The sequence below is a fragment of the Aspergillus lentulus genome, assembly GCF_001445615.1.
Source record: "Aspergillus lentulus DNA, contig: Alt16, strain: IFM 54703, whole genome shotgun sequence".
Taxonomy (NCBI): domain Eukaryota; kingdom Fungi; phylum Ascomycota; class Eurotiomycetes; order Eurotiales; family Aspergillaceae; genus Aspergillus; species Aspergillus lentulus.
The window spans coordinates 892,459-915,863 of record NW_028322113.1 but is presented as its reverse complement, the minus strand read 5'-3'; the positions used below and the strand labels follow the sequence as shown (position 1 = coordinate 915,863).

Genomic DNA, 23,405 nt, shown 5'->3' with positions numbered 1-23,405 from the left:
GTTCTCGGGACGCTTTACCTGTTTCCCATCGAGCCAAATCTGGCATTTATTCCATCTTTGACGACTTTACTGTATAACAGCGAGTTATTCTGCTTCAATTCACGTGCATGGTTGCCAGTCATAGTGATTGTAACCTTCACCTATCTCATGTGAAAAATGGTCAAGGCAATCTTGGAAAAGAGGTCTTGAGTAGCAGTAACTTGACTAAAAAGCTTGAAGGCAAATTCTACCGTTTTGCTGCTAGCGGATGAATTTAAGAGTCTAATACAAATCATTAACCAGATACATATTTTGTTTACAGTTCGTCCTTGGGAGGAGCCTTGGCCTTCTCGGCCTTCTCCTTCTTCCCCTTGTCCTTCTTGGGCTTCTGGGCATTACCCTTGCCGTTCTCCTTCGACTGGTCTCCGGGTGATTTACCAGACCTGGCTGCGGCTGCGCCCATCTTCTCGTAGATGCGGTTCATGGTCCGCTCCAGCTCCTTGAGACGGGTGTCAATCTCTGCGACTGTCAAAGCCGGGTCATCGGACTCGGTCAGCTTCTCCTGGAGGGCGAGCTGGGTTTCGAGCCAGGTATTTGTGGACTCATAGATCTTGGTGAGGCTGGAGAGGTCGGAGGGTTGGAAGATTGAGTACTTCGGACCGGTGGGTTTAGGGGTTGTGGTAGTCGAGGTGGTCTCGGATGTGGATGTTGTGTAGGGGTCCTTCTCGAGATCGTCGAGAGGATCGGCGGTCGTCGAAGATGACTCGCTGGAAGATGCTGTCGAGGTAGTGGAAGATGAGCTCTCCGTGGATTGGGTGGATGTTGCACTAGAGAGACTCGAGGAGTAGAGTTCTTCGTCTTGTTCAATCTGCTTCTGCAAAATGTCTACAATGGTTTTCGAGTTCTTCAACAAGTCTTGAAGAAGCTGAACCCGAGCCGGCCGATTCGCATTCTCCTGTTTTCTCTTCAGAGCGGGGTTGACGATATCCTTCAGAGACTTAAGTTTGGCCCGGAACTCGGATGTTGTAGCGTCAGCACCATCGCCATAGAGCCAGTCGCTGGCAGAGGCGGTTTTCTCCTGGAGCTCGGCCAGCTGATCGGCTTTGAGCGCTTTGACAAAATCCTCATCGTCAGCCAGATCCCGGCTCCGGTAGATAAAAGACTCCAATTCATTAAGAGCCTCCTCACGCAGAATACGATCGCGGTCCGAAGCATCGAAGGCAGAAAGACGGGTCTGAATACGAGTCATTTCACTATCCGACGGCGCGGGAGTTCCAAGGGGCGACGTCATGAAGCTAACGGGAATCAGTTCCACTTTGATCTGCGGTGCAGCCTTTTTGGTCTCCTTGGCGGACGTTGTGGAAGCTTCGGCAGCAGAGGATGTTGTCGAAACTTGGGGTTCTTCTGCTTCCAGCGTAATTGACTCTGTGGGTTCTCCTTCTTCACCGAGCGGTGCCTGTTCATCCTTCTTGGACCCAAGCCCGAAGAAACCCTTCACATCTTCAACGACGCTTCCCTTCTTTACGCTCTCGACTTCACAGCTAACGGATCCACCCGTAACTTCAGGGAGTCCATCAACAGGACTGAGACGCATGGAAAACTTGGTAGTGATATTGGCTGGCGAGCAACCGAACTTCTCTTTCAGCTGGGCGACAGAAGCAGTTAGATTCTGAGTCTGCACACGGAGAACCGGCGACTCGACGACCTCATCGCCTGTGGGAATTTGTTGATAGAAGCTGAACTCAAAATCATCCAGATTCTTCATTGTAACCTGTTTCTCGGGACCAACTTGGGAAGTCGGAGTAAAGAGCTTCTGCTGTCTTTCCTTGGTCTCTGAGGGCCACTTGAGCAAAACAGCGTAACTCGAGACATCGCTGGCTCTAATATCTTTGACGCGGAAACTGGGGCTCAGAGCAGCTCCCTTGAATGCAGCACCAAAGACCGCTGCCTCATCAGCGTTCACGCTTGTTCTGATCTTATCAGAAGATCCAGCGATGCGTTCGAGCTCCTTCTGTACGAATGGTGTGCGGATAGCGCCACCGTGGAGAATAATAGAGTCAATGTCACTGAGCTGTAGCCCAGCCGCGGCCAGAGATCGCTCAATAGGTCCTCCGATACGAGCGATGTGATCCGCAGCAAGCTCCTCGAATTTGGATCGAGTGATACGATATTTGAAATTCAAATCTTCCTCATAAAGACTCTCAAAACTGGCGCCCGTCTCGGTGTTAGCGCTCAGCACTTGGCGAACCTTCTCGGCGTCCTTCCAAAGCCTTGCCATGGTTTTACCATGCGCCTGGATTTCAGCGGAAGTTGCGCGCCCGTTCAATTTCTTATGCTCGGCTAGATTTGCGACCATATCCTGCACGATAAGATCATTCAGAGAATCTCCTCCAAGTGTCCTGTCCCAGCCGGTTCCCAAGACCTGAACTTCCTGTACAGTCTTGTTGAATTTCCCAACGTCCTTCACTGCACGACTTTGGAAGCGTATGACACTTGTCGTGGTGGATCCGGCTCCCATGTCATAGATAATATGATACTCGGGTTTCTGGCCATCGGAGACGCTGGGGAAAGTACGGCTGGTGGCGTAGTTCAGACCGACAGCAAGGTTATCACTGATAAGAGCGTCCACTTTCAAACCTGCCAATTCCGCTGCCAGCTCTAAGCTTCTCTTTTCTTCAGCGGTGTAGAACGAGGGATATGTAATTATCACGTCCCTAACATCAGATCCCTTTCCGGCCAGACTGTCGGCATTACCCTTGATCTGCTTCAGCTGCATGGCTAAGAGCTCCTCAACAAGGAACGCATCCTTTCTGTCAGCCTCACCCAGCCTATTGCTGCGCAGTCCAACCGTACCACGCTCACCAGGGGCAGCTTCCAATCTCAAGGCGGGATATCGGCTATGATATGTCTTAACCATCTCATTGTCACCATTCTCAAAACGAACTCCGAGCAAGGCCTTGAGGTTTGCGTAAACATCGTCGGGATAACGGGCCGCCAGAGCTAGGGCGTCACCACCGTAGAATCTCTCAGGGAATGGAGCATTGCTTTCTCTTGTGGGTTTGAACGCAACAGCTGCCGACTCCTTTCGTTTCGAGTCTTTGGTGAGGACAATCTCAAGCGGAATGCCGGGTTTGACGAGCGCGGCCTTGATATACTCGGTACCTACGTCGACACCGAGAACTGCCGATCCAGCAGCGGAGGTAGGAGCCGGGAAGCTGAGGAAGAAGAGCAGAAAGGGAAGGATGAGGAAGGAGAAGACTGGGGAAAGCGATAATGCTCTCAATCGATATCCAGGAGGAGCCATCTTGGGGCGTATTGCTGTCGCGATAATAGAGGTCAGACAATGTACCGAGCACCTGGGAGGAAGAGTCTAGGAGGATACCTCGAATGAGCAGACACGAATCGGGGAAAAGATAGACAGTCTACAAGAGTCCCTCAAAAAGCTTCCCCTAGCAATTATCGAAAGAAGGAACGGTGCAAAACGGGCTGTACATTCAAGTATCACGAATCACGGTAGTGGAGCTTGTCGTGAACTATAGGAAATAGCCATACGTCAGTCCCGTGTGAGCGGATTGGGCTTGGGAATGCAGGCAGACTTACAAGTCATTAAGTAGAGAAAGCCATCAAGAGTGCAGCCAAACCCTATACAAATGGCCACCTGGCAGTAAGCATGAAGAATGGGTTTGCGAAACTTGAAGAGCCCCAAATTGTTGTTGCGGACCTCGATAAGGACACGTTTGGATGTATATGATGCAAACATACTCGATACAGCAATTTTGCATTCTTTACCCAGAAGATCGACACCACGTTTGCAGGGTCCAGCCTTTCTACACTGGACTATGCGATTCGATTATTCCGACTGCTTCTGTCTCTTTATTCTCCATGTATCTAGTGTTTCTCCTGAATCAAGGTCATCGGTCATGGTTCCAGAGGTTATCTATGCTGCTCAATCGTCGTCGAAATCTGAATCACTCATCCATCCTGTCTCATAAGATTCACGAATCTCTCCCAGGCCGTTAACGAGGTTCTCTCGTTCATCAACTCCGATTACTCGCCCAGCCACGGCTTCCATAGCCTTGATCTTTGTTGCTGTTCGCGATGAAGCAGTCAGCGCTGCAAGGACGTTGATCTTTGCGTCCTTATGCTCCACTGAGAACATGTTGCGAGGAGAGCTGTCCAATATAGGGAATGCTAGTGGGATGTAAAAGCTATGTTATCGTTAGCCCTTAGCATCGTAAAATCTCTGTTAATGGCGTAGCGTCTTCACTCACCTTTCGAGCATTGGTTCAGAGTTATAAAAGCGTTCCTTGCGCTTTAATCCAAGATCCTCCCTGGATTCGGGCACCTCTTTCTCGGGACTATATCCACGGCCAACTTGAACTTGATTGAATATATGCGATTCACCGCTGTTCGGGTCATCATACGAGAAGTCCAAGTCAAACTCTGTTCTAACTTTCGAGGATTCTCCTCTCGATGCTTGTGTCCTCCGATCTTCTGGGCTTTGGACGGGTCGTTTATGATTGCTCACGTCCTCAGGCAGTATCTTAGATTGCAGCTCAAAAATCCTATGGGTGCCATCTTCTCCCGCTAGAGATGTCTCAAAATCCGTATAAGAACGAAGACGAGTGGGAAGCGTCACCGTTTCCATCGCCATGCTGATTAGTGCTGAAGTCTGCCATTCCGACTGAGCGTCGAGGCTAATTGTTTTGGGGAGACGAGTCGGTGGGTCTAGAATAGGTACGTACAGCGACGACTGTGGGGAGATGGATTGTATAGATCGTGCTTTGTTCATATCGCGCTTAAGTTGGTTGTGCTGAATGGAAAAAACGGAATGAGTTTCAGTTAGAGATCTGGTAGGGAAGAGACTCACTCTTTGAACCTTGCTTCCACCTTCAATAGCCCATACCCAAACAGCTTTTTTACCAAATTCATCTCTTAGCCTATCCACATATTTTGCGGCAAATCCACCCCAGGCATCATCGGAGCTTGTGAATAATTGGAGGGCGCGCAATTGATCGCATTCTTCCGCAAAAGGTCTCAAGTCTCGGTCGAGTAGGTCATGCTCTTTGTCCAGTTCTCCAAACAAATCTTCCCCGACATTCCAGTCTTCGAAAGGCATAATCTTTGAATTCAACTCGTAATCATTGAGCTGCACTATTGAACGCGGATGATAGAACAATCGGTTATAGTCTGACCAGTAGCGCACGGTATCTGAGGAGAGAACTGGTGCCGGAAGCCCTTGCTCCAAGTGTTTTTGATACTCGCTCGGAATGATTGGTGTTTGTCGCTGTATGACTTCTTTTCCGTCCCTGAAACAAAAAAGGTCCAAAGTGAGCCCTATCCATGGAGGCCTCTGAATAAATAGTGGAGTGGAAAGGAGCGACCTTACCATAGGCCGTGCCCGGGATCTGCATCTGTACTCAACTCATAGAGGGCATTATGCTTGCGTAGGGACCCAAAAGCACCTTTCAAGTCATAAATCAGCGTCCTCGGAGTGTAAGTTTCCGACCCATCCGCCCCAATGCCAGGTCGAAAATGGACATCATGATCGATTGGTGTTTCTTCCGCTTCACCGTATGTGAAGTATGATTCCTTCAAGGCTTAAGTTGAAGGTCACAATAGAGCGATGGGGGGAAAAGGCTCTGCTAACCTGAAGATTCCAAAAATGCGTTGCCAGGTAATTTGCTCGTTGCCCCAGTTGTAGCGTAATGATTTCATGCATTTTGCGCTTATTCTAGAGATGTATGAGTGCTGCAGATATGCTTGTGAGGAAATAGGTCGGCTTGAATTTAGGCGATTCTAGCATCATCCAAGGTCAAATGAGAGCGAGTGCACATTGATACATACGAGCAAAATTCAGGTGATCCATCAGGTTTCGAAGAGAGAAGGCAGAACAAATGCGGTAGAATAAGACAAATTCCTGAAGAAACCCCGCAGGGAAATATCTCAAAGACTCAGACTGTTATCGCATCATGAAGCACGAACCACCTGGAGCTGGATGCCTTATTAAGCTTAGTGCTTCCTTATCAAACACGTGAGACCCATATGCTTAATATAGTATAGCTTGGTTGTCCGGAGCAACAGTCACCTGACGCTTACCACATGAGGCAAGAACTGAGCAAACATGTTTGGCGTGTGTGTTGTGGGTGCGTCAGTTCGATAAAGGCCTGACAATCAGATCCAAGTGTCAACCCAAGCGCCCCCTCCACGTCGATACCCTACAATCGCAAACCTTTTCAGCGATTGTCATGCTTGACTAGCACCAGACGGACCGTATCACCTTTGGTCTGACACCCATCAACAGCTATTCGCGATGGACTCTCCTATTCTGTCCAGTCCTACGAAAATACTTCATCCACTCTCGCCTGAGCGGATGAATCAACAGCAGACCATTCCTAGCTCACCATCACGACAATCGGATATTCTGGATATACAGCAACGAAAGAAGACAAGAGGGATGTCCGACGTTCAGGCAAGAGTAGCGTACTTGAACAATCTGTCTCGTGGAAACAGCCCGGCAAATACACCACAGCCATCAACATCATCTGGTACTTCGGCAGCGCTACAGAGAGCACTACTCGGACGCGAAGAGGCGGAATCGGCTCTAGCCAGTGTCTCCGCTCAGCTTTCCGAGGCACAATCACGAGAACGTCGCATAAGCGAGCGACTCGAATCATTGCTAGAAGAACTTCAAGCAGCCAAAGAACGACAGGCGCATGAACGATCAGTCTTTGAAAAAGAGATTAGGAAGGCAAGAAAGGAGGCTTTTCGCGCGGGTTCTGCTCTAGTAAAACTACAGGAGGAACTGAAACACGCACGGTCGGAAACCAGAGGGTTGAAGGAGGAAGTTCTCTGCGAGCGAGCGGCGAAGGAACAAGCGAAGCAAGAGGCATTTGAGCGAGCATACGCACTTGCTGGCTTGACTGAAGAGCTGGAAGTCCTCAAAGGACGCTTGCGCAATGTTGAAGCCAATCGTCGCTCCGACAGCCTTGAGGCCCGAGCAAAAGAAATGGGTGACGAAAATATTGGAAGACTATCGCTGGCAGAAGGAGATCTCGCGTTCATGCTCACCCCGGCACCTCGCAGGCCAAAACGGCCTGCTGAGGATTCGACGCACTCACCGCTTGTGGAATCTGCAGATCAGACTACGGCGCAAGACACTCCTCCAAAGAGACTAAGACTTTCAGATGTGACACCTCGGCAAGGTGATCAAAATACACTATCCACAAACACTCAGCAAGAGATAATCGATGACCTCGAAGAGTCGCTCAAGCATGAGAGAAAAATGAGACTCGATGCCGAGGACATGATTGAGTTTCTGAGAATGGAGTGCGAATTCAAGCGATGCTCCTGCAGGCTTGCAGAAGAAGAGGAACAGGCCCATCATGTCCATGCACCAACCCGCGAAGATGTCGTAGCCAATGACGAGGTTCAAAACATCATTAAAGAAGACCGCCATGACATCCGTGGCCCTGAAGCCCAGCATCATTCACACTTTGACAACCCCTTGCAGGGGTCTGGGTCTACGCAGCAGGCAAGGCCCCAAGAACAACCAGAGGAACTCTTGATAACTTTCTCGCCCGTGACGGGAACTTTCAAATCTGTCCCGTCTCCAGTTCGATCACCTCCTAAGCAACCCCAAGGCACAGCCATAAGCGGGCTCGAATCATCGATCTCTCACGGAAACCTGTCAGCGGAGCAGTTGCTCATTAGTCCTTTCGAAGAAAGGCATATTAATCGGCACGAGCCGTCCTTTGAGCCCATGGTGCAAGTTAAAGAAGAAGACTCGGTCCAACCTTTCGCTCCAGGTCTTCAACCATCCCCGGCTCGTATCAGAGTCCCTTGGGATTCTCCTTCACCACGGTACAGCATTGAAGATAATCACAATGCATCTACAGAATCAGACGGTGCGCTCGCTCCTCATTCTGTTCCCCTGCCGGGAACCTCCATCGATAGAGAACAAGCTCTAGCGCAAATTCGCGCACGAAGAGGAAAGACTAGTACAATGAAAAGATCTGTCAGTGCTAATGAGGCTACCCTTCGCTCGGGAGGAGGGTGTGTCACACCGGGTCGGGGTGCGCAAAAAATCCGTGGCGTTCAGAACTCGTCAGTGAGAACTGACGGGGATAAGGCTGTACGACGAGATCTAAGTGCTCCGGTCAGGATGTTCCGCCGGTAAACTTCGTTCCTCCTTGATGTGAACAGAGTGCATTGGTGTCTGAACCACATCATACTTGAGCTGTTGTCGATTGTTGACCGAATCTTCGTTTGATACCCTGATGTCTAAATGAGATGGCGTTTGGTTTGGGGTTTTCTCGGGGCTAATTAAATGGCGCTTCTTGCTTTTTTTGGGGTACCTTTTCTTTTGGATTGCTATGAGCTGACCTGAGTTTGGACTTCTCCTGCTGGTATATAGCCACAGCTTACGATACTCGCGGCAAAGGACAATGATTTTTTTCTTTGCTTATGTTTATGCGCAGCATGGCACCATCACATTCATTCTGAGATTTGCATGGTCTCCCCATTTTCCTTTGTCAAGCATATTTATGGTACATAAAATCCTGCTTCAGTGGCTATATGATTACCAGCACATAACTCTTACGAACCCAACCGAATACCATGAATGAGATATCTCCCGTCATTTGAAGGTCCGACATGTCCCTTGAGGTTAGCATTGCATATATATCGAAATGCAAATGAATATTTACCATGACAAGTTCGATATTGGCCCTTGGCCCTTGTCAAGAATCTCATCAAACAATCGAAATCCCACAGCACTTAATGCGCGCACTATCAATGTAGGCTTTGCGACCCCACCATGACTGCACCAACTCCTCGACAAAGACACGGTCGGAAGCGCTCCACACATCGAGGCCCATCTCCGTCATATCCTCAGAGGTGATAGTTACCGGCTCGTCATCCTCAGGTGAAGATTTGGCCCCAGATGGCAGCAAGGGCCGTCTCGAGTCGTCTTCTTGCGAAGCTTCCCTGCCAATGGAAATGGAGGGTTCGGCGTCCGCTTCCTCCGGTTCGTCCTCGTACGGGGCCCCGACATCCTCATCCTGTTCGCCGTTTCCGCCATCCTGACGGGCAATCACGTCCGACAACGTAACGAAGAGCTGGGTCGTCAGGCGACGGAAGTAGGCGACCAGTGCGATTTCGGGAGGTTGCGAAGCGTCCTCCGCTTGCATGGAATGGCGGCCAAGGGATCCCGAGGACGGGGTCGGCATGGCTTCCAGACTGGCTAGGAGTCGCGTGTCTTGCTCAATTTGGCGCTCTTCTTCCACTTCTTCCGTGAGTCCGTCACGCTTCTCGCCTGCGGATGCCCACCAGATGAAGGATGTGTAGGCTAGACGTGTCCATGACAGCGGCTCGACGACCGGACTGGATGAGTACGTAGATGCAGCATCGGAGTCCTCATCCTCACCAGATGCAGTGTCATCGTGGGCGATGTGGTGTAAGCTCTTGCGGAGGATGGTGTAGCGTCGCGCATCGCGTTGTGTGGCTTTCAGGTAGATTGCTTGAGACGAGTTATGTTGCGCGCTTCGGTTAGGCAAGACGGAGATTTTAGGGAAGACTTTTTGGGCTGCGTTGCTGGCATGTGGCGGAGGCAAAGTAACTAAGACGTCGAAGAGCTCGCTTTTCATACTCAGCACACTGTCTGTGCTGCAGGCTATCCAAGCGGCATTGGGCTCAGTCTTGGGAGAGACGTTCACGAAGGATGAAAGGTAGGGTATATCGTGGATGCCGATATTGAACAGCGCGCGGGGTCGGGGAGGAAGTGAAGGGCCAGGAGGAAGCAGTGGAAGAAGGTAATTCGGTAGCGATGCTAACAACGACAAATCATATACTGCGGTTGTTAGCAAGGACCAAGGGGGGTTGGGGGGAAGATCCATTTACCGAAGTTACAGGGTATATGAACCGGCGCCTCGGCCATGAAGAGAATACGCTTGCGTAATAATGCTGCTCTGTACAATGGCAATATTAAAGGACCGAAAGAGTCAAGAAATTCGGGAAGTGACGATGCTGGATGGAAAGGCGTTAGGGCCGGCCTAGACGCTTCCAGTACTATTGCGTCGCTGAATGCGCGATTACGCTGCAAGTTGTCCGGTCGTTCTCTGAACCGGAGGCTGACAGGTGATTCCAGCGGAGAATCAGCAGACATGGCCGATGCATCGTTCACGCGTATCTCAAAGTTATCCCAGTAGTCCGACAAAGGTTGAGTGTTTGTCATATCCTTGGCATAGGTCCTGCATCAAGTCTGTCAGACGGCACTTCGAGCTATGAGAGATCTCACCCACTCTGCCAATTCCTTTAGCCTTGGAGCGTGCCTCCAACTCTTCCCGAGTCTACCAAAACTCAAAGGGACCAGAACCCCCACGGCAAACATCTGCGCATTACGCTCTGCTTCGTCCGCGGGTTGGTTGACGAACGAACTGATCCCGGCATACTGTTCATGGACGAAATATCTAGGCAATGACAATTGATTAGCACACGGAAGGCAATCAATCGGTCGGCAGCATACACTAAATCCTCAGAGACATTATGAAGACCGGACGGAAGCGATTTGTATTCGACGACTCCTTCTATCTCGACTAGAGACCCGGATACGTCAGCTTCGGTGGCTCCCACTTCTTCGATGATAAATGAGACTTACCTCCAGGAACGGTACGTTTCCATGAAATTATGTATCTGGGTCATTGTTCGTAGTCAGTCGCTGTAGGCCACAGATTTGCACTGAAACAAGCAAGCTGATGGTAAAGCTCACCCAGCCTTGATATCGAAGCGGATGACGAATAGCGCCGCAATACCAGGCGGCGAGTCAGGAGTAGGGTTGCGGGGTACATCGAGCCCCAGAGGCTTTCTCCTAAAAGGTCCAGGAGCCATGGGAAGAATGCGCTTTAATCAAGGAGCTTCCAGGCTCCATGAAGTGACTGAAAGGACTGACAATGAAAGTGATGATGATGATGGAGGATAATCGCGATTCGAGAACAGAGCGGGCACTCGTTATATTGTGGAGAAACCTTGGAGGTGTTGCTGCCTGAGGAATCAAGGCTAGCTACGTTGACTAAGTACAGTAGTATCCACCAATTGTTTAGCCTGATGGATCTTGTATACCTAGTTAACTGAATAGTTTTAGATTCACAAAAAAAGCTCGCCATCGAGGATTATACTGTTTCTTCAGGGATCCTCAAGCCGGTGGCGATTTTGGCGGCTGTCTCATCTTAGGTTGTGAATGGACAGGAAGTGAATGTACAAAACCAGACGTTGCCAAAATATCCGTCCTTGCCTTCAATCTCGAAGTCCAACATCCATCTCACACTTGAAGACAAGGGCAATTTTCTTCGCGCATTGACTCTTCTGCAATTATGAGTAGTCAAGCCTCTTCTCATCCTTATTATCCTTTGGATGCGCATATTAAGGACTATGCTCCCAATGAGAATTCAATCCAACGCCTTCTCACTACCTCCAGTATCGCAAGCTCTGTCATTCTAGGAGGGACTCTGGCTTGGGTCAGCTTCTTACGACCAAGTCTGTCCAAGGCAGACCGGTTTGCCATTCTGTGGTTTGCTCTCTGTAAGATCCCTGCTTCTGACCCACGCTTATATAAATGAACAATGGCCCTCTAACTGCTCGACCAGCTGGGACAATACATTGCTTTTTTGAAGGCTATTTCATAATCCACCATGACCACATGGCTTCTGCGCAGGACTTCCTCGGTCAGTTGTGGAAGGAATATGCGCTATCTGACTCGAGATATATGACTTCGGACACCTTGGTTCTGTGCCTGGAGACAATGACAGTGGTACGTGCCATGTACCTACTGCACAGACGAGGCTCTCTCTTTCAGGACGACTGACCATGATTATAGCTCATTTGGGGCCCTCTATGCTTTTTTGTAGCATACCTGATCCTCAACCAACGTTCACTCCGTCATCCACTGCAGCTGATCGTCTGCATGAGCCATCTGTACGGTGATACATTGTACTATGCCACGAGCTTATACGATCACTATGTCCATGGACGGTCTTACTGTCGACCTGAAGCGTACTACTTTTGGATCTACTACTTTCTCATGAACTTCATCTGGATCATTATCCCCTTCTGTAAGTTCCAGGACATGGATGTTGAGGCCGATACAAACTCATATATGTCACAGATTATCTTTCTCAGAGTGTCAAGACAATCTCCAATGCCATCAAAGCTTTCCAGCGAATGTCTGCAGACGAAAAGGCTCGATAATGTTCGAGATCGCCGCCCCTGACGGTTTTCTAGGAATCATCGTCGCACAAACGGACCCCCTGTTGGAGCATACGACTACAGCTGGATATTGATTTGATCGAAATATGGATTGACGTAATTCAATGCGATCCGGTGTGCCTGACGAGGTTATTGAGATCACGCCTGTCTGACCCACTTGGTGACGCGTGGACAGCTACCTCCTAGACAGTTTTCAAGTAGCAAATGATAATCGTATGAGAAGGTGCATGTACTATGCTGTCAGGATTCGATTGCCGCCAGTTACTTTAGAAAATAATACAGAATTAAAGTCTATGGAGGAATGTGCTGCCTTGGATTCTTCAAATCACCGGTTGGGCTCCGAGCTAGGTGTGGATATACAAATCATGGCAGCATATACACGTCTGAAACAAGTGAACCAAGCTGGAACTCGACGATTCCTTCATATCCGCCTAACGAGTTCAGCTAAGTCCGAGTGCAAAGATCAAAAGAGAAATTGCTAGACTAGATAACGATTTAGTTTATCTACTCCGTACCACTGCGCCTTAGTATGGTTGGTTAGAAGTTAGCGCTGATCCTGCACGTTTCCCGGGCAGCATCAGTAGGTACCTTACTGACTTTAGAGCCTTACTTAGGGAGGTATGCCACACGGAGAAAGCTCTGGATCGGCCGAATTCCAGAGAAGAAGATCATTTCTCTGAAACTCGTTCAACATCGCAGTCATCCAGGGTCAGTCGATCTTTGATATCATATCAACATCGATCGTTCTTGTGAGGAGAGAGGTACTCCTAGCAAAACATCATTCCCAGCTGACCATCGTCACTTGGACGACCCAGCCAGCAGCGGACTGGAGCCCTACCTAGCTAACATTCTCCTCTACAGTCGTCTGCTGCCCCCATCATTTGACCGCCTGTTTACGGTGGTCTCTATTCAAAACTCTTTTTATTTATTCCTCATATCTCTGTTAGTTCTGTGTGCTCCAATTCCGCAGCTAGTTGAGATCCCAATTCTGTAATGCTTTTGTACAAGCCGTGAGTGAGTGCGCCTTTTCCCCCCTCTCTTCCCGTGATAAACAAACAAGCGGCCCGCGTGACGTCGTTGGGATCACTGCTGGTTCTCAGACAATACGGAAAAATCAAAACATTCTTTCGCCCCAGATTTCGACTTCGACTCGGCTCATTAAGCTTCCAGAATTTCGTGGCAGCAATTTTATGTCTCGGGTAACTGCTTCTTTCTGCAGAAATATGCTAATCATCAGCATTCACCATAGCAGACATCGATGCCGTCGACGCCCGCCACTCCGCATCGCCCCTCCAACCGTGGGGGAAGCGCCAAAACTTCCCCGACGAAATCTAAACCTCTAGATATTGGGGTGCCCCTGGGATTATATGACACCAATTCTGTACGAGAGAAGATCCGTAAGTGGCAGCAGCAGGGAGGCGGGGTCATCACTGCCACCGATGTTGTTTACTACGAGGACGACGATGAAAATTCGATGAGTGAAGCGAAATCAAAGCCCGTTAAGGGTACTACGAGGAAGCGCAGCAACAGCACTCCCAGAAAACGCCTGATCAGCGATGAGCATTGGAAGCTGAACCGGGCTTCCACTCAAACCCCAACGCCGAAACTACCGCCCCCGAAGCGTATTTCCCAGTATACAGTCAACGATTCGTTACCATCTCCTAGACTGGGGCGAAAAGAAGGTCGGAAAGATGGAGAAGAGCGATCGGCGCCATCCTCACGCAGCCGCGACAGGGAGAGAGCTGGAGGCGCATCTGACTCGACTATCAAGGAGCGTAGGAAATCTCGAGCCTCTCGAGATGTGGATTCGGCGACCGAGAGCAAGACTGAGGATGAGGCGCAGCAGAGGGGCTCTTCGAAGTCTACTTCGCGGCCAGGGACGGCAAATCGCTCTCAATGTGGAGAGGCATTGGAGCCGCTGGAAAGTTTAAAGAAAAAGGGAGAAGTGACCGAGGAGGATGCGGATTGGGCAGCAAGTGAAGCAGATTTCTCGGAACTCTCCAGAAGGCGGGCGCGAGGCCCTGGCCCTAAGACTCCGCCGAAGACTCGCGCGCCACTCAAGCCCCCCAAGGGAGGTATATTCGGGCATATGCTGGATGAGTCGCGAAAGATGTTCGCGCGACCGGAGCCGCCCAAGCCAGCTCCTACTAGGGGCTCCAAAATTGAGGCGTGGCTCTCTAGCACTTCTGATCCGTTCCTGGAAGACATGGATCCCGACGTGGAAGTCCCTGCACCCTTAAACACTAGGATGAACCGAGCGAAACCATCGCTTAAACGGGAAGACAAACATGACCGCAACGCCGATTCCGAACCGTCCCCTGAGAGCGAGAGTCTGAGGAGGAGTACATCCAAACGACACGGGCGTAGTAGGGAAGGCTCAGCCACCAGTGAGAGAAAGAAATCTGAGGAGAGCAAAGTATCCTCGAAACAGCTGAGAGATGACTCCTCTGCTACCCACAGGAAGAAGTCCAGCGAACACAGGCATAGCAGATCATCATCAGGTGCAAAGGAGGCTACCACCCGTGATGCAGATCTGAAGGCAGATGATCATGACACAGATACTCAGCCTTTCTCCGACGGTTCGGAGGTATCCGGGAATAACGCACCTGTTCCTCTTATCCGCAAACGACCCATTCCTAGCACAGGCCTCCATCGACTTTCAACTATTGCCTCCATTGACACAATGAGTGCAGGTGATGATGGGCCATCGCAGACACTTGAACCTAGCTCACTTCAAGACAAGTCCGCACCAACACCATCGCAGACCAAAGGTGATGCGGAGGAGAGAGATCAGTTTGACCCAAATTCGCTTCCTGTTGTCTCTTCTCAGTTGAAGCGGCGACTCACAACACATGATGATCTCATGTCTGTACTTTCAGTTCCAAATACGCGCAGTAGAAGCTTACGCTCTGCTCGTAGCCTGCGAACGAACAAGAGCCGCGCAATTAATGCTACCGTCGCTGACCTGCTCAAGGAGTTAGCGGCCGACGAAGTGAAATACATGCGCGAGCTCAAGACTCTCGTCGGCGGCGTAATACCCGTGCTGTTGACTTGCGTCCTCTCAAGGTCAGACTCGGCTATTGCGGCAGGTCTCTTTCGACCATCAACTGATCCGAAAGACGAGCTGAACTTTACTAAGCCGATAGTCGACATGGGTGTGGCCATCGAGCGTTTGAAGACGCTGCATAAGCGAATCCCGCAAGATAACTCGGATTCCTTGCTAACTTGGGCCCAGGGAGCTCAGCGAGTCTACCGTGAATACCTTCGGGCCTGGCGATTAGGCTTCAGAGACGTTATCGTTAACTTGGCTCCTTTAGAAGAGGGCGAGGTCGCCCAGAATGCTGATACGAAGAGCTTGGATGAGGGAATGGCTCGAGACGAAAATGGTGACGTGGTCAACAGCGAAGGTGAGAAGGTGGATGTGGCTTATTTGCTCAAACGACCGCTGGTGCGACTCAAGTACCTTGCGAAAACCTTCAAGGGCATCAATATGCTCGCTCCGTCTGCTAAAGCGGAAGAGATAGCCTCGGTCTATCAGAATCTGGTTACGGAAGCTCGTCGCCGCGCAAGAGAGGAACGGGCAAGGCTTGAAGACGAATCCGCTGCCAGTATCGACTCGACTCGCGCGCGTGATCCTGCGACTCTAGGAGCCCTTACTGATGTGACCATCGACAAGACTCGACGCGTCCGCGCCCGTGACTTCTTCAATCTGTCTCTGTATCATTCTACAGGCCAGGTCGTAGACTGTCGGGCGGAGCTTCTTTTAAGAGACAACGGCCCAGGTAACGGGGCGGGCGGGGATCTGCTGATTTGTGAAATTGACCACGCGGATCGTTGGCTTCTGTTCCCTCCAATGGACCTGGCGTGCGTTTCTGCGCGTAATGGAGACCTTAAGGGGGAGATTGTGGTCATGTTGCGTAGCCCTCCGGGACGAGCGAAAGCGTGGCAGGAGTTGTTATCGCTACGGATCGATGAGGAGGATATAGCACTTGAATGGGTTCAACTATTGGGAGTGAACCCACCACCACCAGCCCTCTGTCGGACCCAGAGCTTCATTGAGAGAGCAAAGCAACGACAAAGAGCGCAAACGGCTCCTTCAAGCGATGTACCGCAGGCTCAAAAAGGCCCACCAAGTCCTACAAGTGTGGATATACCTATTGGCGAAAGGGCCACGTATCGAACAGCTCGGCGGTCTTCAACCCCTAAAGAATCCTTGTCGGAACCCAGTACTGTTTGTGAAACCACTTCAGCTATTGAGTCATCCGTCTACTCTGCAATTACTCGCGAGTCAGATTACGCTTCAACACCACAATCTCCACCATCAATACTCCACGCTCGTGATCCGCGCAGGACTCCCCTTGTTGATGAAAGAGTGTCAGCCGGTCTGAAACGATCGAAGGCTAAGCGAGTTCACCGACCTGGAGAGAGCTCCCCATCGAGCCCGCAGAAAGATGCGCTTTCAGACAAAGAGCAAGCGTCAGCGACTTCTCATCGGGATCGTCAAGAAGATCAGAAGCCTGTCCAATCCCCAGTCGTTGTCCGCGAAAAGAAGCCTTACACGGAGCCGCAATCTCCAAAAACTCCCACAAGAGACACGGTTGATCAGGGATCTCCGCGAGTATCGTCTGTGCCCTCAATGGATCTGCCCAGCATACCCAAAATCAGAAAGGGCAGTAGTCAAAGCTACATAACGGAGTCGTTGGCATCGGTATCGGACGACGAAGAGTACGCTCCCGTGGACTCGTACAGTCTACCAGGAAGTCCCTCGAAAGGCAAGGGGCACTCTCGATCGAACTCCGACTCGAGTCAAACGAACGACGAGCAGCCTCCGCCACCTCCTCCACACAGTCGCTCACCGAGCTCCACGGGGCCGAGTCTACCGAACACACCTGTTCTCAGTCCTACCAATGTAAGACAGAGAAGGCGTGGATCGTCGCCATTGAAGCACGAATATGAGCCTTCCACAGCATCAGATACCTATTCCGATTCAGACACGTCAACCGTGCGACGCTACGACATGTACTCAGATTCGGATGATTACACTGCGTCGGACACGTCGGATGGTGACTCTGATGACGAGCTCGCCTCCTCATTACCTCCTGCTGATGCACACAACCTTGCCAAATCGACTCTGGCCGCATCATCTAACAGCTCGCTGTCACCCTCGAATTCTGCATCTCAGGGTGGATATAGATCCGTTCCTTCGCAACCAACAAAATCTTCCACAGCCGTTGCCTCTGTCTTTGCATGGTCCGAAAAAGGGACATGGGAAGCTATAGCTCCCATTGACTGCAAAATTGCAGTCAGCCCTGGGCTCATCGAGGCGTATGAAATGAGCTCCATGGCCACGTCAGACATGGATGATGAAGAGCATAGAGGTCAAGGACAGCTACTAATTGCCCTCGAGCTAACACCACTGGTGCCCATCCGGCGGGGTACAGCCATCGATATTAGCGTTCGTTCGCCTCCAACTGAGAAATCGAAGATCAATTGGAGCAACAATATCATGTTCCGCTCTCGGAATGCAGACGAGTGCGAGGCGCTGTATGGTCTCATAAATCAGGCACGTATCAACAACCCAACCTATATTGCTTTGCAAAACGCACGTGGTCCTTTTGCGAACCAACCCGTTGCTATGGAACGTTCAACGAAGACTGGAAGGTGGTTCGGATGGCCCCAACGCCGAAAGAGCTACCGCGCGTCGAACTCGCCTCGGTCGCTAGCCGACCACTCTGAAAGTAGTGTTGGAACCATGAGTAGCGCGTTCTCAGCCTTGAAAAAATTTGGATCCGGAGGCAAGATGTTCAATCTCTCGCGCTCGTCCATCACCTCTCGGAGCGCAAAGGAGGATAGCCTGCACTCAAGCTCTGCCGGCTTTGGTTCGCATCATTCATCTTCCGGCATCGGCAGAATAGCCGCTGCCATGAAGGGCGCCGATGGAATCGGCCTGTCCAACGCCAAGATCCGGCTGTACGTGCGCGAGACTCAATCGAAGTGGCGCGATATGGGTGCTGCCAGGCTCACAATCATGCCCGCTCGCTCCGCACCTCGCCGCCCAGGCACATCCAGCAGTAGACGCAGTGATACCAGCGTCGGCGCTGACGAAGGTAGCCCACCAACCTCTGGATCCGTCTCGCCCCGGCAGGCCACCGAACCGGAGAAGCGCATCGTCGTTCGTGGCAAAACACGCGGCGAAGTACTGCTTGATGTTTGCTTGGGCGAAAGCGCTTTCGAACGTGTCGCAAGGACCGGTATTGCCGTGTCTATCCCAGAGGCTAACGATGGAGCCATGCCAAAAGAAGGTGGTGTCATAGGCAAATTTTCAAAGATATATATGATTCAGATGAAGAGTGAAGCTGAGGCGGCATACACGTTTGGACTTGTTGGAAAGCTTAGATATTAGGATGTTTGATGTTTGAGGATATCAGTTTTCTTCATTTCGTCATATCACACACAGGCCGGATGCTTTCTTGTAATACTCGAAATTCCTGTTCTCTACTTTGTTTCGCTTTGACGATTGTTTATTGCGTATACCATACCCCCTTCAGTTTTTGTTCTTTGCTGGATCGCGATTCCTTTTGCATATGCGATATACGAGATAGTCCTAGGTAACAATTCCATAGATATCGTGAAGAGCGAATATATCTCGCGATAATATTATATGTATGTAACCATATAACCTTGAACCAATGCAAATGCTCTCTATACTTCTCTCTATGTCGCATAGCGTATAGTTCTAACCTCCTAATCTACAATCACTGGCGAGGAGGGCCTCTTCCCCTTCGCCTCTGCAGTACTAGACTTTTTGAAAATGAACGAGACTCTGTTATCCTCGTCTTTGAGTAAGGGAAGAAGGACGTCGTCGTCATCAAGTGCGGCCTGCAAATCGATTGCTGTTTCATCCGTCGCCGCTGATAACACACCAGGGTCTATATGCACGTAATGCGAGAGCGATTGCTGTATTCGGCTTTGTTTGGCTGGTTCGTCGCCCATGCTGTCGTTTCCTCGTTTGCCCGTGTGGCTTCGGCTTCGACGACCATCACGCAGGTGCGAACGAATCCGCCGCTCTTGTTCTTCCATATTGAGCTGGGATGCTTTTATGAGCGTGGGGATGTCGGGAAATTCAGAATCCGTGTCTGAGAGCTCGCTGGACGGTGAGTCCTCTGCATCCGTGGCTGGGATGCTGGTGTCGTTGCTCGATGGACCAGCCATCTGCCCTAATCCACCGCAGTCGCAGCCCAGAAGCTCATGCGTCTGACAGCGGCTCGCCTCGTCGAGACGGAAGAGATCCTTCAGCTCATCCCTTGAGAATTGAGCCACACTGTTTTTGTGTTCCATAACGCTGTCTGCCAGTCCGATCTTGGTTACCTGGCGTTGCCAGATTTTCTCCTCCAGGCTTCCCTTGAGCAAGACGCGGTAGATCCGACAATGTCTCTTTTGGCCGTCGCGATGGATCCGCGCCATAGCTTGTACGTCGGTGGCTGGGTTCCAGTCCACGTCGAAGAGGACAAGGCGGCTTGCGCCTATCAAATTTAGTCCGGTGCCTCCTGCTTTTGCGGAGAGGAGAAACGCGAAACAAAGATTTGGGGGTAGACGGTTGAAATCTTCTACTAGGGCCTGCCTTTTCTGCGCTGGGGTCGAGCCATCTAGTCTCAGGAAAGGCAGAGAGAGCGAGGTAAGCAGGTTGGCGAGCAAATTCAGCGTCGAGGTGTAGTTTGACACGAGGACAATCTTCTCTGAAGTAGATGTGCGTAGGTTATGGAGTAACTGATCGAGTACACGTATTTTCGCACTGCATGAAGGGGAGAAGTGGCGTAAGAGATTCGGAGGCAGGGACGATAAAAGCGCTGTGATGGTCTCACTGGGTTTTTCGTTTCCAGTTTTAGGTGACAACAGCGAAGGGCTGTTGCAGAGCTTTTTGAGAATGGTAATGAGCTGCAGGGCGTTTTCTGAGTTGCCAATGGCACACTGGAATACTGGAGAGGCGAGCACATTTTTGTAGATATTGGCTTGTGTGGAGGTCGGGTTGCAGAACAAGACATATTCTGTTTTCGGCGGCAGATATTTCGCCAGTATGTCAGCCGTCCTGCGTAGCATGAACTTGGAAGTGAGCTCTCGCAGTTCTTCATTCCTAGCTTCGCCTTTCTCAATCTCCTTCTTGGTTGCCTCCGGCTGCCTGCTCTTTACGATAGGCCCCTCAAATTCTCTGACAAAGGCCTTGAAGTTCCCTAAAATACCTGGATTTACCAGATCCACTGCCGCAAAGAATTCCTTCAGGTCATTCTGGATTGGGGTGCCCGAAAGAATGATTCTTTTTGTGGCGTTCAGTGACTGGATAGCTTGGCCGCTCTTATTCTGGAGCGTCTTCAGCCTGTGGCCCTCGTCGGCGATGATAATGTCGACTCCGGCACCTCTTGCTAGGCCTTCTTGAACAGTTCTAAGCTTCTCGTAACCGACTATCATGACACTATAGGCCCTGCCCATAGTGAAGTCGGTCAAGCGTTTCCTTTTATCATCGAAGACGAATACACCGATACGCTCGTTACCCAGCCATTTCCGAAACTCCTTCCTCCAGTTGTTGATCAGGGTCACCGGGCAGACAATGAGTGCTTTCTTGATCACAGGAGGGCTTTCATGGATTGGATTTTGTTTCAGCAGAGTCCACAACAACGTAATCGTTTGCAAAGTCTTCCCCAAGCCCATGTCATCTGCAAGTATAGCACCTTCTCCATTGAACGATCGCATACCCATGACGCACTCGTAAAGAAACTGGACGCCTTCGCGTTGGTGCTGTCGCAGGTGTTTGGAGAGAATCGGATCGACGACAACGTCAACGATTTGCTTCCCCTTGGGCACTGAATCCGGTCGCTTCATGACCAGTGCACCGGGTTGGTTCGGATCATGGCGTGGAACCGGCTTCCCAACAGGCCCCACGGGAACGACGGTGCTTTCTAGTAGCGGCCTCTTGTATGCATTGGATATAGAACTGGGTCTAGATGCCGGATTTGGTAGAGTCGAGCTGCCTATCTTCCCACCCTGGCCCTTCTGACTTGAAGTTGTCAGAAGCGAGGTACCGCTTCGGTTCCCCAGTAACGGCGTGAACGTCTTCTTCGGCGGTGCCGGTGCTGTAACGGGGCCAGTGACCTCCTTCATCTCGAGGAATGGCCTGCCGGCTAGGTACTCCTTCTTAGGTATCTCCGAGTCGATCTCAACTTCTTTGCCTCCTATCGAGAGTACGGTTCCTGCTTCAAGTCGGGGTCCATGCATCACCCGTCCCATATCCTTCCCCGATATGTCCTGTAGGTAGAGATACCCATCACGGGCAGAGATGATACCGTCACCGTCCCAGGTCTTGTTCTTCTTCGTCGACGGTTTTCGCCTGTCGCAAATGTCGGTTAGCTTGATCATCGCTGGGAATTTATCCGGAGAGGTACCATAGCACGTTGTAGTATCTGTCCCCATATGAATCATCACCAGTCGTGCTCTCGCTGGAGGAGCTGCCTGCGTTGATGACTTGCTGGAGAGGCCTGCGGCTCGGCGTGTACGATCGGCTTAGCGAATCAACACGAGTAGTGATTTCTGGGTCCAGACGTTGTTTCTTTGCTGGAGGTTCGCGATGTCCCGGGGAACCGCTTGCCGGGACTGCATCAGAGACGGAAGGGTTGGGCTGTTTCCTGATCAGAGGAGGTTTGAATGGCTTGAAGACCATAGTGTAATGGTCACGAAGCTCGTTGCCCGGTTCGCAATCAGCATGCTGGAGGATGAGTTATGATGTTTCTCGCGAAGCGCGAGACGCGAGGCGGAGCGCGTGGTCACGTGCACGCTCTTGTATATCCATATCGGGAGATATTGGACCATTAATCGGCTTTAGTCAATGTTCCCAGCTGTAGGGAGGATTCGCTGTATACTATTTGCGTTTGGCGCCTTCTGTATGAGTAGTAGCCTGCTTTGTGAATTTTAAGTTCGAACGCAACTAGAGGGCAAGATGGGGAATAATATGTCTAAGAAAGGTGCTCCGAAAATATATACTTCGGACACTCCGAACATCCATAGGAGACTGACAACAACAATCGGAAATATCCACGAATATTAATGTCCCCGACTACAGTAACCAGCTTTGCTTTTCAATATTTCAGAGAAATCAAGTCCAAGAAAACCAGATGGCTACTTATAGTAAAGAGACATCGCGCCAACCAAACACAGCCGATGATCCATCGCAGGTCGGATGCTAGCAAGTACTTTAGTTGCAATGAAGGAAAGAAGGGACCAGCCTACCAACATGTATCTGACTTGGGGAGTTTTGTACTGGCAATGTGACCTATCCGTTAGATCTCTACACCCCTCTACCCCGCTCATTTCTATCTTCCAATAAAGCGCTACCACATCAGCGTAGTCGGACGGCCCTTTAATGCAACTGGAGGGTAGACTACTAATGAGATGCTAATGAGGTTACACCGCGCAAAAACGCTCTTATATTAGGGTGCGTACACCTGCTGAGCCAAAAATTCTAGTCAACTTTGCTTCTCAAGCACAACATCCGAAAAGGCACCCATTTGAGTTATATCTGTCTACCGGCTTCTCCGATCTGGCTCACATCTCAAGCAAAGGAAGTCTCATATTTGTCCAGAAGCTTACTCTGGACCTGACTGTTGAATCGAAAGAGTGCGATGCTCATACCCTTGGAGATTGGAAATGATTTTTGACCATCTACTACCTTAGTTGAACCAAAATGAGCGAAAGAGAAACGGGAACCGTGAAATGGTTCAATGACACAAAGGGATTTGGCTTTATAAGCCGGGATAATGGTGGAGATGTCTTCGTGCATTTTCGATCAATCCAGACACAAGGCTTTGCATCTCTGAAGGAAGGACAGAAAGTCACATTTACGGTAGTCCCAGGACAGAAGGGTTTACAGGCCGATGAGGTGCAGTTAGCAGAGTGATATTTTCAACCGATGAAGAGAAATGTAATTTCTGATATTGGCGTGAGAAGATTTGCCCTAGTTTTTATGGTGGGATTTGGCAGAGATAGTCTGATCCAAGCGTGTTATGATCCATGCCCATAGGTGCAGATATAAAAAGGAAATTGGAGCACCTTGTACTGTGTAGCAAGGCTGTGAACCACTGCTTATTCTGAAGGACACAACAAGATTACATATATGCTGC

At 50.4% G+C, this 23,405-nt stretch overlaps 6 protein-coding genes across 6 annotated transcripts; 2 read left to right on the top strand and 4 right to left on the bottom strand.

Annotated features, from left to right (window-relative positions):
- Positions 1 to 295: 295 nt before the first annotated feature.
- On the bottom strand, positions 296 to 3,283 carry ALT_7779 (Hsp70 family protein; the record flags this gene model as incomplete). Its single annotated transcript, XM_033562322.1, has 1 exon — positions 296 to 3,283. One exon carries the CDS (start codon positions 3,281 to 3,283, stop codon positions 296 to 298), a length of 2,988 nt encoding a protein of 995 aa, XP_033418213.1.
- A 642-nt stretch (positions 3,284 to 3,925) lies between these two features.
- Positions 3,926 to 5,701, bottom strand: ALT_7778 (misato family protein; the record flags this gene model as incomplete). Its single annotated transcript, XM_033562323.1, has 5 exons — positions 3,926 to 4,187; positions 4,251 to 4,792; positions 4,850 to 5,288; positions 5,369 to 5,571; positions 5,630 to 5,701. 5 exons carry the CDS (start codon positions 5,699 to 5,701, stop codon positions 3,926 to 3,928), a joined length of 1,518 nt encoding a protein of 505 aa, XP_033418214.1.
- Positions 5,702 to 6,292: 591 nt separating this feature from the next.
- ALT_7777 (uncharacterized protein) lies at positions 6,293 to 8,158 on the top strand (the record flags this gene model as incomplete). The annotated part of the gene is made up of 1 exon (XM_033562324.1): positions 6,293 to 8,158. One exon carries the CDS (start codon positions 6,293 to 6,295, stop codon positions 8,156 to 8,158), a length of 1,866 nt encoding a protein of 621 aa, XP_033418215.1.
- Positions 8,159 to 8,732: 574 nt separating this feature from the next.
- ALT_7776 (protein LCHN) lies at positions 8,733 to 10,866 on the bottom strand (the record flags this gene model as incomplete). Its single annotated transcript, XM_089600324.1, has 6 exons — positions 8,733 to 9,829; positions 9,889 to 10,229; positions 10,281 to 10,448; positions 10,505 to 10,574; positions 10,637 to 10,671; positions 10,748 to 10,866. 6 exons carry the CDS (start codon positions 10,864 to 10,866, stop codon positions 8,733 to 8,735), a joined length of 1,830 nt encoding a protein of 609 aa, XP_089455217.1.
- A 2,632-nt stretch (positions 10,867 to 13,498) lies between these two features.
- ALT_7775 (uncharacterized protein) lies at positions 13,499 to 18,643 on the top strand (the record flags this gene model as incomplete). The annotated part of the gene is made up of 1 exon (XM_033562327.2): positions 13,499 to 18,643. One exon carries the CDS (start codon positions 13,499 to 13,501, stop codon positions 18,641 to 18,643), a length of 5,145 nt encoding a protein of 1,714 aa, XP_033418218.2.
- Positions 18,644 to 18,984: 341 nt separating this feature from the next.
- ALT_7774 (DEAD/DEAH box helicase) lies at positions 18,985 to 21,949 on the bottom strand (the record flags this gene model as incomplete). The annotated part of the gene is made up of 2 exons (XM_033562328.2): positions 18,985 to 21,619; positions 21,675 to 21,949. The coding sequence occupies 2 exons, from the start codon at positions 21,947 to 21,949 to the stop codon at positions 18,985 to 18,987; spliced, it is 2,910 nt and encodes a 969-aa protein (XP_033418219.2).
- Between the last annotated feature and the right edge of the window lie 1,456 nt (positions 21,950 to 23,405).